The sequence below is a fragment of the Mytilus edulis genome, chromosome 7, assembly GCF_963676685.1.
Source record: "Mytilus edulis chromosome 7, xbMytEdul2.2, whole genome shotgun sequence".
NCBI lineage: Eukaryota > Metazoa > Mollusca > Bivalvia > Mytilida > Mytilidae > Mytilus > Mytilus edulis.
Window position 1 is genome coordinate 73,237,505 of NC_092350.1, and position 13,775 is coordinate 73,251,279.

The 13,775-nt window shown below is 33.5% G+C and overlaps 1 protein-coding gene across 2 annotated transcripts; it reads right to left on the minus strand.

Moving 5' to 3' along the window:
- Window positions 1–5,782: 5,782 nt before the first annotated feature.
- LOC139482166 (uncharacterized) lies at window positions 5,783–13,258 on the minus strand. Of its 2 annotated transcripts, XR_011654784.1 has the most exons (3): window positions 13,095–13,258; window positions 6,241–12,735; window positions 5,783–5,881 (listed from the first exon to the last, which is right to left on the minus strand). XR_011654784.1 is itself a non-coding variant. In XM_071265867.1 (2 exons), exon 2 carries the CDS (start codon window positions 12,607–12,609, stop codon window positions 6,565–6,567), a length of 6,045 nt encoding a protein of 2,014 aa, XP_071121968.1. In that variant the 5' UTR covers window positions 12,610–12,735; window positions 13,095–13,258; the 3' UTR covers window positions 5,972–6,564. The 2 variants fall into 2 exon arrangements, 1 of the variants encoding a protein (XP_071121968.1); XM_071265867.1 differs by lacking the exon at window positions 5,783–5,881 and having other exon boundaries at window positions 5,972–12,735.
- Between the last annotated feature and the right edge of the window lie 517 nt (window positions 13,259–13,775).

Here is a 13,775-nt window from a genome sequence, read left to right on the forward strand (position 1 = left end):
CTTTGTCAATAGAAATACAAATCAAAGAATTTGATGAACTTTGTCAATATAAATACAAATCAAAGAATTTGATGAACTTTGTCAATATAAATACAAATCAAATAATTTGATGAACTTTGTCAATATAAATACAAATCAAAGAATTTGATGAACTTTGTCAATATAAATACAAATCAAAGAATTTGATGAACTTTGTCAATATAAATACAAATCAAAATATTTGATGAACTTTGTCAATATAAATACAAATCAAAATATTTGATGAACTTTGTTACTAAATTGGAAACTAAAATAATTTGATACATCTGGGACTATAATACTAGTTAAATATTAAAAACAAAACGGCAATTGATTTCTCATTAGAAGATACAACGGACCCTCAGCACTACACGGTATGACATGAACATATATGTGAATTATTAAATCGCCAAAAACTCTTTGAAAAACAATTTAAGTCCCCATGTGAAATAAAATATGAATAACTCAAAAAATTTGTATCGAGTAAAACATATGGTTTCTTTAAACGAGAAATTGTTGAACATAAAGTTACGATTCGAGCGTCACTGATGAGTCTTTTGTAGACAAAACACGCGTCTGGCGTATATATACAAAATTTAGTCCTGGTATCTATGATGAGTTTATTTACAACCACTGGGTCGATGCCACAGCTGGTGGAGATTTATTTCCCCGAGGGTATCACCAGCCCAGTAGTCAGCACTTTTTTGTGCTGACATGAATTATCATTGATATGGTTATATTAATAAATTAACTGTTTACAAAATTTTGAATTTTTGAAAAACTAAGGCTTTTCTACCTCAGGCATAGATTACCTTAGCTTTATTTGGCAAAACGTTTAGGAATTTTGGTTCTTGATGCTCTTCAACTTCGTACTGTATTTGGCCTTTTTATCTTTTTTGGATTCGAGCGTCACTGATGAGTCTTTTGTAGTCGAAACGCGCGTCTGGCGTATGTATACAAAATTTAGTCCTGGTATCTATGATGAGTTTATTTACAGGACATAAGATAATATTATATATTTTGAAATGAAGCAAAACAGGAAAAAATGTAATTACAAATGCCGATTTCTCTTACTTAAAATCCTTAATTTATGTTTTATTGTATTGTTTTTTTTTCATTTTCGAATGAATTAAATGTTGCTCATATTATATGAGAAAGATGGAATATTCGCTGTCGTCCTTGCAAAATCAAACAGTAAATATTGTAAGTCAACTCATACATTCTTACTTCGAACTATTATATATATCACGGCCGACACTCGGCTAACCGAGAGATTGGTCGGTTAATCTATATTGAGTATGTGGCTATATCGGCGGTGGGTCTGTTAATCGGGTTGGCTAAAGTCTGTTAATCAGGTGTTATCGAGGAAATCATTGGAAATTCTGCATGTTTCATTGTATAACTTTTTAAATATATGTTTATCATAAAAATTATTCATGTCTAACAAAACAATTCAATGTACCGAATCCAGTGGTGTAATTATTATTTTTCTAGCTTTGATGTACGATCTATAAAATGAAAAGGCGTGTTACTCATCAATAAATTTATACACATTTTACACACACAAAATGTACACAAAAAGACACGTTGGTTGAATTTACTTGCATGCGATATTTTGAACATCGAACAAAGACAGGCATTATGTTTGCCAACCAAATTGATATTATTGTGTGAAAAATCTACACAAAAATCTGTATTTTGGTGACATAAATCAATCTTTATTTAAAACCTGGTCTGTTAATGGGTCGGATGTATAAAACCCGGTCTGTTAATTGGTCTGTTAAGAGTTATGAATGGCAATAAAAGTATAATTTTATTGCTGTATGGGGTGTTATCGGATCAAATGGGTAGGCCCAAGACGAGTGGCTAAAATACACGTAAACAACACATGAGCAATGAAACATAATATATACGGAAACACTGACATGAACAATGAATTTAGGCCATGAATATTGAAAACTCCCAGTCAGCAGACTAACAGTGGGCCAACGTTGGCAAATGGTCGGCCCGTTGGTCGACCGTTGGTGTTGGCTTCACAACATTGGCCCAACGTTGGCAAATTGTCGGTCCGTTGGTCGCAAGTTTATGTTGGCTGTACAACATTGGCCCAACGTTGGCAAATTGTCGGTAAATTGGTCGCACGTTGGTGTCGGCTGCACAATATTGGCCCAACGTTGGTCTGTTGTTGTAAATTCATATTATTATCTCATGTTGGTTATAAATAATCGGGCAAACGTTGGCATTATATGTTAGTAGCAACATAGAGCCGATATGAAATTTTGTTAATAGAATTGATTATATAATATTTTACGCTTTATTTCTCTTGGGAGGCGGATAATTTCGATTGCAGCAGGCTTTATGAAAAGTTAATGTTATACCGAAAGTGTTTATCAACTGAAATTACATTTACAACTCTTTGTTGGGCCCAACGTTGCGTGATCATATATTATACTCTATATAAGTCAGGTAAAATTTATACTGGAATATCATTACTGTATTGCCTGGTTAAAAATAAAAATTTATTGCAATCATTATTTATAATAACTTTATTCATTAAACTTTGTGAAATATAATAATAGCAATTATATGCAGAGTGATATTTGATTCACCCAGTCTGTTAATCAAGCCCATTCTGATAAGGTTGACCATATGTTCGACAAATTTCAAAGATAGTTGCTATGGTAATTAAGTTTATAGAAAATCTGAATGTAATGGGATGGTCACTTTTGTGATTATTTCCTGTTGTGTATTTGTAAGAAAGCAGTGATACGAAGAAAACAAAAAGAGAAAATCATGTCATCTGAGATTCAAAGAGAAAGATAGTAACATGTAAGTTGTAACTTTAAAAAATCTGATATATATATATACGATTCAGAATGACAAATACAATATGATTTTTTAATCTGAGGGATGTTGTTAAAAATCAAAACATATATTAATTTCTATCATTTTATAATGCTGATCTTGCAGTTTATACGTTTCGGGCGAAATATTTTCTAGATTTTAAATCATTTCAATCCTATTAATAATCATGAAATATTTGCCACTGAACATTAGTATCTTCAAACAAATGGTAAATTATATAAATCTATAACCACAACATGTATGATCATTACTTTAATGGAATAAAATTGTCTTAAGATGTGTCTTATTCCGTAATGTTTCAAAAATGTGGTATAATGATTTCTCTCAACTGATTTCTACTTCATTAAAATATAAATGAATTTGTTAGTTTTATTGTATTTCTAAATCGCATGCAAATAGATACGATATATTTGTGAAACCTGATCATATACACACTTGAATGTGTAACAGTGTTTTTATATATCAAATATATAACTGTTCATTAATACACATCTAAATTATTCTTAATATATCATGTATATTACGAATATATAAAGTATGATACCGAATTCTGAAATAATAGTAATAAGGGTTTGTTATACCCACAAATCCGTCTAGTACTAATGAATTTCTGACCATTAGACAAATAACCAATATAAAAAAATGGTTATTTAAGATTTTATTTTGTGTTAAATAGTGTTTAAACTATTTAGAATATACATTAATTTATATTACATATCTAGAAGGGAGATTACGCACGCATGCATTAGACAAATACGCAATTCAAGTTTACTTATAACTTTATTACAGAGTCGGTTAGAAAAAAAACATAGCTGTAAAGAGTCTTCGGATAAGGAGATAGATGATGCAGCTAAAGATTGGCGGCGCTTAAGCCTTGACAGAGAAGGTGGCAAGAAACAGAGAAGGGAAAAAAAGAATAACATATATAAATAATAATGACATTGTTGAAGTTCAAATTGAGGAGGACACTACTCGTGGTGACGACCAATGATATCAAATTTAGAATAAATAAAGTTTCATCTTCTGAATTATTTAATTTTCATTCTGTATCTGGAACCAATACAATAAAAAAAAAACTATTTTTATGATAGCCTAACCATAAGCCATACGTCATTTGTTCTGTTAAAGAAATAAATGAAATTGATATGAAAAAAGAAGATGTGGTATGATTGCTAATGAGACAACTCTTTACAAGACACCAAATGACACAGAGTTTAATTGGTCGATCCATCAAACATTGCCAAAGAAATATCTTAGCGTCACACAATAAATAAAATTAAAGAGGCAAAGTTTATGAAAAAAACAAGGACAGTAACAACAATGGGTAATACAAAAATACAGAATTGCTACCTTAAACTTTGTCAGTTTGGAATACAAAAAAAGATCAAATGCGCTCCGGAGTATTTATCATATACAGCTCCTCATACAGCATCCATTGTAATTTGGTTGAAACAATAGACCAACGTATTGCCAACATAAAAATGAGAAATACCTACCTTGGACCAACATAGTGCCAACATAAGAAAAGATATATCTACGTTGGTCCAACGTTGTGCCAACATGGATTTCGTTTTTCATACAATGTGCCAACGTTGGCTCTATGTATTGCATATTACCGTACAACGTTGGGCCAACATGAAGCCATCATGTTGGGCCAACGTAGGCCCACTTTGCACTTATACGTTGGGCCAACGTTAAAATACAACGATGGGCCAATGCAATGATATACGTTGTGCCAATGTTGGGCCAACATACTCATGTTGTCTGGGCTGACATAAAAAAAGTGTAATATTAAAGTATTATTATACATCATGTTAAAATGCCATACGAAGGTGTTAATTTACTCTATCACATGGCTGAGTGGGTGACAATTTTTTGGAATGTCACCCTCTCGGCTAGACCAATCAAAAATCGGCAGTTTAAACGACAATGAATTGAATCTACATCAAGTTATTTCATACATGTAGACAATGCTTAAAGTTCTAATTTACTATACAACGAAACGTGGAACGACTCAAACTTATTTCTTTTACAATTGTTGGAAAAACGTATTTCACTTGTTAATATTTTTACTTTAAAACCTATAAATCATTGTGTGTTATTAAACGCATTCGTTCACCATCGATGGGTTTCAACTGGTGATGTACATTTCATCATGTTCATTGTGATGTATATTTCTCAGCCAGATATGAGGCCTTTTGAAAGGGGTATTTACCCAAAATTTAAAAAAAAAAAATAACAATAACAAAATAACAACAATTGAAAATATTTTTTTTCTTGATAGCAGAGCTTTTTTCCCGTTTCGGGCCTAATCCTTGTATCGTTTATATGTCAAGTCAATGCACTACTATTGTCTATTTACTTCACTTCTGATGATTTTTCAAATACCCGTTACGCTTTCAAGTGCGTGACTACATAGAAAATACTTTATAATAAAACTCATCTGTTAAAGAAAATGATGATAGGACATTCATTATAATAAACCAAATATCACATATCTGCATAGCTGAGAGGGTGATAGAGCAGAACGGTATCCCTCGAAAAAACATTGTCAACCTTGGCTTCGCCGCGGTTGACAATGTTTTCTCGGGACCCAATCTGCTCTATCACCCTCTCAGCTATGTGTTATTTATATCTTATCACATATTTGTTACGGATACGGATACATTTTTAAGATTTACCTGTTATGTTTCATTACATTGTTATAATTGAACTTTTTTTCCCTCTTTTCTGCAACACTTAAATATGTGATAAATAGCTTAAAGATTATAACATGTTTTTCCATATTTGCCCTGGTATCATCCCTCGACCCATATCGGCCCTCGGCTAAAGCCTCGAGGCCGATATGGGAGTCTCGGGATGATACCAGAGCTAATATAGAAAAGGGCATGTTGTAATTGTAGGGTTGTGGGCCCAAATATACCATCAGTAATTAGTTACGAATCAGTTCACATGTTCTTTATTATTTCAATTCTCTTAATACACATGAAAGGATTAACTGAAATACAAAAAATACACAAAAAATAGAATAAAGAATTGAAACAGCAAAATGAACACTTTACCATAACAAAATACAGCAAGAACACGTGATCATAAAATATCTAAAATCATACCTTTTAATAATACTTTCTTATAGTTTATATGTGATTTTATATGCATTATATAATGCTGACAACCAAATATATGTCTTATACCAGGTCTATCTTTTTTTCTATATTAAACATTTCTATGTTTTCTCTTTTACAATTTACGGCGTCTCAAAAGTTACGATAAAATGGTCAAAATACTCTTATAATAGTTTACCAAAAAACTTCTATTAAATACACATATTCTTTGACTCATATATAACAAACATACCGTATTGGTTGACCATGGTATTCTAATATAGCTTCAAAAACGTTTAACTTCAAAATTAGCTTCATCACATTCGATTCACAAAAATAAGTACTCTCTCGATTAGGGGACCGAAACATGCTAAAAATGCTTGTTTACAATAAAGTGTTGATTTCAAATAAAAATAAGTTAACCAACCAACTTTGGTCTTAACATACCGGCCCCTTAATTGTGGTCATGCAAGAACACAATTATCTTATAAACTAACCACAGTAGACCTAAGTGGTTTCAAAATGTCAAAATATATCTAACTAATAACAATACTGTCTTATCAAAATTAAAAAACAATCATTTAACATTGTCCATATCAGCTTCCAGAACCAAACACAGTTTTCCAATTGATCTGGTCAATACAGTAGAAGCAGTTTTGACCTTCGCTACACGCACTGTTCCAAATTTGTCCGTAATGACTTCCAAGACGCGTCCCATTGTCCATGAATTTCTCGGAGTGTTTTCAACAATAAGAACAAGATCATTGATTTTAAGATTTCTTTCTTTCTTGTTCCATTTAGCTCTCTGATTTAATAAAGGAAGATATTCTTTTGTCCATCGATTCCAGAACAAGTCTGACAAATATTGTACTTGTCGCCACCTTCTACGAACACAATTGTCGGATTTAACAAATGTCCCTGGGGGAGCGCTTTCTCCTGAACGAAGAAGCAGAAGATCATTTGGCGTTAACACATTCAAGTCATTCACACTATTAGGTACTTCTGTGATAGGACGACCATTTAGTATAGCTTCAACTTCACAAAATAATGTTTGCAAGTTTTCATCATCCAAACGCAACTTTTGCTCCTGCAAAATAGAATACAAAACCTTTCTTACAGATCGAATGAGTCTTTCCCATACTCCACCAAAATTAGATGCTGCTGGAGGATTAAATTTCCAGTCGATGCCCTTTTGAAGCATAAAATTGTCAATCTGATTCAGATTCCATTTAACAATTTCATCTTTAAGTTCTCTTTGCGCACCTACGAGATTAGTTCCATTGTCCGATCGAATAATTTTGGGTACTCCTCTGCGTGCAATGAATCGCCGGATTGCATTAATGCAAGAACTGGTGTCTAGGGAATCGGCTACTTCCAAATGTACTGCTCTTATTTTGAGACATGTAAATATCACACCGTAACGTTTAACAGTACACCTTCTCTGTTTAATTGCAAAAGGTCCAAAGTAATCCATACCAACAATTGTAAACGGTGCAGTATCTTGAGTCACCCTTTCACTGGGCAAATTCGCCATTTTCTGTTGCATGATGGGTGCTTGATATTTTCTACATATGACACATTTAGAGACAATATTCTTGATTATACCGTTAGCACCTATGATCCAATACTTTTGTCTGAGTTCGGTCAAAATAGCATTTTTCCCTAAATGTCCGATCGATCTATGAATTCCTTGTATAATTGAATATGATAATGTAGATTGTTTTGGCAGTATGATTGGATGCTTCGATGTTTCGGTTAGATTTGATCTTGCTAATCTCCCACCAACTCGTAATATTTCTTTTTCATCAATATATGAGTCAAGTTTAAACAGTCTTGATGTTCGCTTAACATTCAACTTATCTTTTAATCGCTGTACTTCATCATCAAAATGTTGGTTTTGAACAAAACGAATAATAGTCATTTCTGCGTTGTGTACATCCTGTACTTTTAGATTCAGAGTTTTGACTAGTTTCTTCGATTCATTTAGTCGCTTGGATTTTGCTTGTGTAGGTAACTTATCTTCATTCTCATTTGCTAAGTCGTTTTTTCTTCGGTAGGTTTGCTTAAAGTTGTTTACGGCCTTCAACAACCAAGCTACAATTCTTTTCAACTTGTCGAAGTCAGAACATCGAGAAATCAAGGTTTCAAAACTGTTAAATTCATCATAATCATTGTCCACAATTGATGCATTAACCACTGATTTTCGTTTGACTTCTGAGTCATTATCTGGAAATTTCAAGTCCACACATACTTGTGGCCATTCACATTCTGGTAACCACAAATAATCTGGTCCCCTGATCCATTGAGGATTTTGTTCAAATTTCGAAATAGTCATTCCACGCGAAGCAAAGTCAGCTGGATTTTGCTTCGTATTTACATAATTCCACTGTGAATTGTCGGTAGCTTCATGTATTAAAGCAAGACGATTTGCAACAAACGTATGATATCTTGAATTTCTGTTGAAAATGTATCGCAGCACTGTCATACTATCTGTCCAAAAGAACACTTTATCGATGTTGTAATTCAACTCTTGCAAAATAACTTTGCTCAATCGAACTGCTCTTGCTGCAGCAGTTAATTCCATTCTAGGCACGGTAATTGTTTTCAGAGGCGCAACTCGTGATTTCCCAAGAACAAATGAGCAATGAATCCTCCCAGTTTTATCAATTAAACGAAGATAGAAAACCATGCCATAACCGATATCACTGGCATCCGAGAAACAATGAATCTGTGTTGACATTACATTTTCAAAATTTGGCGGCTTGTAACATCTGTCAATCTTAACATTATGCAACTCGTTCAACTGATTCAACCAACTGATCCATTTTTTCTCATCTGTCTCATTAATTTCTTCATCCCAATCAACTTGTTGTTTGCATAAATTTTGAAGAATTGACCTTCCTATGAGTACAAAAGGAGATGCGATTCCTAACGGATCGTACACAGAACTTACAACTGATAATATTCCTCGCTTAGTATGAGGATGATCATTGGTATTTATTTGAAATCCAAATACGTCTCTATCGATGTACCAAGATACTCCTAGCGCTCGTTCAATGGATGATTCGTTCTCAAAATCAAGCTGATTAGTGTTTTTTGTGCGACTCTTGTCTGGTATTGATTTTACTACAGTTGAACTCGTGCTTGTCCACTTTGTCATATTAAAGCCTCCTTTTGTGCAAAGAGATCTAACACCATCTACTAACGATATTGCTTTTTCGTCTGATTCGGTCGATACTAAACAATCGTCTACATATATATTGTTCAAAATTGTTTCTGCAACTTGTGGCTCGAATTGGTTTCCATAGTTCTGTGCAGTTTGTCTCAACGCAAAATTACAAACACTTGGAGAAGATGTAGCTCCAAAAATATGAACGGTCATCCTGTATACTTCTGGTTCGCTGTTCATGTCTCCATTTGGCCACCATAAAAATCGCATTAAGTTTCTATCTTTGAGTGGAACTTTTACTTGGTAGAACATACTTTCTATGTCACCTTGTAACGCAACTTTTTCAGTACGGAATCGTAAAAGTACTCCTATCAAATTATTAGCAAGGTCTGGTCCTTGCAATAACAATGCATTCAACGAGACTCCCATGTACGATGCAGAACAATCAAATACTACTCTAATCTTGTTCGGTTTTTTATTGTGATAAATTCCGTGGTGAGGAAGGTACCATACTCTTCCATCATCTTGGTTTAACTCAGTTATTGGTACCTTTTCAGCAAACCATTTCAAGAAAAGATTGTTCATAAAGGAAACGTAGTCGTCCTTAAACTTCTGATTCTTTGTCATCTTGTTTCTTAGTCCTTTAAGACGATTTAATCCTTGAGACACATTATTCGGAAATTTCACCTCTTTGTTTCGAAAAGGTAAGGCAACTTGGTAGTGTCCATCCTCAAATTCAATAGACTCATTCACTTGTTTCAAAAAGTAGTTGTCTTCAATGGAGTTCTCTTTTTTATCGTCAATAAGCAGTTCTGGGAAGTCCAAATTTATTGATTTTCTCACAAGACTATCCAATTTATTATTTTCGTGGATTGCTGTGAGCTGTGCCCGATTCACCACAGCATTCGTTTCTGTAATTGAGTCCTTACGAATCAAGTTCCATACTATCCAACCTAATCTACTCCTTGTAGCATGAGGAGAACCTGCTGGACCAGTAGCAATGTCATATGGAGTATATGCATCGGGTACATTATTACCGATCATCAGGCCGATAGTACCATCTATATCAGGAAGTACTATGTTGTTCAGATGAGGCCACTTTACAATTTCTTCATTTGTAGGAATGTGTGTTTTGGCAACCGGCATTTTATCCTTAGTATACACAGTAGGTAAGTCTATAACAGAGTTAGTGTCTATATCACATACTTGTAGTCCATTTAATGCATAGGTAGACATTCTATGCGGGGTGCCCATAGTGTTCAATGAAATTTCCATCTTTTTTCCATTTCCGCCTAACTGATGCATAATCTCTTCAGTGCAAAAAGAAATACTACTTCCGGTGTCGAAAAATGCATATGTTTCAATAGCATGTGATCTGTTTTTTAGTTTAACTTTAACCGGAATTATGGCCATTGCGCATGAAGAATGTGACTTGTTACCGGCCCCTAATTGATTAACTATTTCAATTTCTGGTATATGACAAGCACTTGGGTTTTCTTCATCGACAGAATGTTTCTCGCTGTTCTCTTTATTGCTACTTTTCGATTCATCATGTAATATTGACGGGTGTCTTTTATGACAGATAGAGCATGTTAATCTGTACTTACAATCTCTTGTCATGTGTCCTTTTTTCAAACATCCGAAACATAGTGCTTGACTTTTCATATGATTGTATTTGTCAGGTGTAGGTAACTTTTTAAATACGTTACACTGTTCCAACTTATGTGACTTAGATTTGCAGTATGAACATTCACTAGTGTACTGTGGTTTTTTTACTTCTCGATTTAAATCGGTTGCAAATGCATTGTTTCCGGTTCGAAAGTTGCGTCTCGAGTTTTCATTCTTCGCAGGTTCAGTTTTTCCTTTTGTCCCTACTGCTGAACTACCATATGTTAAGTCGTTTACCTTCTTAGCTTCGTCCTTCACAAATTTAACAAAATTACCAAATTGAACTGTTTCTTTGTTTGTTTTTATTCTAAGAACAACACTTCTCCACCTATCATGAAGATGAAACGGCAATTTACACATGAGTCGCTTTATATTTTCTGAGTACTCTAGGATACGTAAAGCGTTAATACTATGTGCTGCATTTTCACACTCTATTAGAAAAAGTGAAAACTCATCCAAACCTTTCGAATCACCTGCTTTCAGTGTTGGCCATTCAAGGGCTTTCTTAATGAAGGCATTAGCTATAACCTCACTGTTGCCATATCTTTCTTCAAGCTGTTCCATTGCGGCTTGATAAGCATATTCACCGCTTAAATGACTGAAGCCAGACACTACTTTGTGTGCTTCTCCAAAAGTAAATTGTTCTAGATAGTTCATCTTTTCATCTTCTGTATCACTGTTTTGTACTATTTTAACTGTGAATTGTCTCACAAACTTTCTAAATTCTAATGGGTCACCTGAGAACCTTTTAATTTCTGGCATAGGTTTTCTCAGATTTTTTACAATTGCAGTAATGGCTTCTGAATTATTGTTCTGATCTGTAGGTCCAGAATCTTGTCTATTAGTTGTAGTTGTGATATATTCTTTCTTTTCGGTTATTGGACTTTTGTAATAAGTAGAACTTAAAGTGGCTGTACCGATATTTGTTGTGCCTTTATTTGTTGACCTTTCCACTTTCTCAACTTTCGGTTCAAAATGTGGTGCATGTGGATTTAACTTAACTTTAGCAAATTTATCTTGTTTTTGTTCTTTAAACGATATCTTACTACGTATGCTTTGTGTTTCTGATTTCACGTTTTCTAACAGTTCATACTTGTTTAATATATTTGTCTTAGCATCTGATACAGCAATTCCTGTTGATAAATCTAATTCTTCTTCATCCATCTGAATATTGATTTTTGCCAATTCTAACAATCTCTTCTTTTTCAAAGCTTCCTTCTTTAATTCTAATTCGACTCTTTGTTGTTCTTCGGCTAGCTTCTTTGATGATATGTTACTTAATATAGAGGAACGACTGCTATGTGTGCTTCTTTGGTCACTATGATGCGATGCAGAACCTTGACGGCTAGTATAACGGTCACCTCTATGACTAGAACTTGTCTGGCTCTGAGTATCAGAAAAGTACTTTTCAATTGTTCTTTTGAAATCACATAAAAATGCTTCTCTGTCTTCATATATATAAATGTACTCTTCCTTCTCTTGTTCCCTTATTCTTGCCATAAAGTTCTGATGTTGCTCCAAATAATGTTCATATTTATCCATCCATAGTGAAAATTTACTTCTTATGACTTCAAATGGTGCATTTTTTTCTACGAATGACAAAATGTTTTCACATAGTCTCTTTATAACCTCAAACATGTCATCGATTGTTTTCTTTTCATATAATTTACCCTTTTCTGTAAAGGTTCTTTTTCTTGCAGTATTTTCCATTTCTGCAGACGCTGAGTCTAAATCTTCCTCCGTGTCTGTCTGTTCTTCACCAAGTTCACTAGCTTCTATATCCATAACTTAGAGTCAATACGTTAATGTATTGTAGGGTTGTGGGCCCAAATATACCATCAGTAATTAGTTACGAATCAGTTCACATGTTCTTTATTATTTCAATTCTCTTAATACACATGAAAGGATTAACTGAAATACAAAAAATACACAAAAAATAGAATAAAGAATTGAAACAGCAAAATGAACACTTTACCATAACAAAATACAGCAAGAACACGTGATCATAGAATATCTAAAATCATACCTTTTAATAATACTTTCTTATAGTTTATATGTGATTTTATATGCATTATATAATGCTGACAACCAAATATATGTCTTATACCAGGTCTATCTTTTTTTCTATATTAAACATTTCTATGTTTTCTCTTTTACAATTTACGGCGTCTCAAAAGTTACGATAAAATGGTCAAAATACTCTTATAATAGTTTACCAAAAAACTTCTATTAAATACACATATTCTTTGACTCATATATAACAAACATACCGTATTGGTTGACCATGGTATTCTAATATAGCTTCAAAAACGTTTAACTTCAAAATTAGCTTCATCACATTCGATTCACAAAAATAAGTACTCTCTCGATTAGGGGACCGAAACATGCTAAAAATGCTTGTTTACAATAAAGTGTTGATTTCAAATAAAAATAAGTTAACAAACCAACTTTGGTCTTAACAGTAATCTATACATATTGATTTCATCCAAGAATGGTCGCATATATCATGTGGATTCTGTTTAGGTTGTCATGAATGACACTAATTTGTATCTAAACAGCTGAAGGACGCCTCCGGGTGCGGGAATTTCTCGCTACATCGAAGACCTGTTGGTGACCCTCTGCTGTTGTTTTTTATTTGGTCGGGTTGTTGTCTCTTTGACACATTCCCCATTCCATTCTCAATTTTATTAACCAGTATATAAATCAGAGATAAACGTCGTAATGTAACTAAACATCAGTAAGTAAAATAGATTGGAATGCTAGAATACATAAAGAATAAAGAAATAATAATGAGTAAGATAAAATAAAATGTAGAGAAAAGTAACAGACAATTTAAAGAATATAGAAATAAACAACACCCCCAATCCGGACCCTCATTGTATACACGAGAATCTGGATGGAAACACAGAATATATAGAATAATAGATAAGGACAGTAGGAAGTGATGCATT

Bases quoted from the DNA above. Each gene is read 5' to 3' on its own strand.
- LOC139482166 (XM_071265867.1), bottom strand. From the start codon at position 12,609: ATGGATATAGAAGCTAGTGAACTTGGTGAAGAACAGACAGACACGGAG.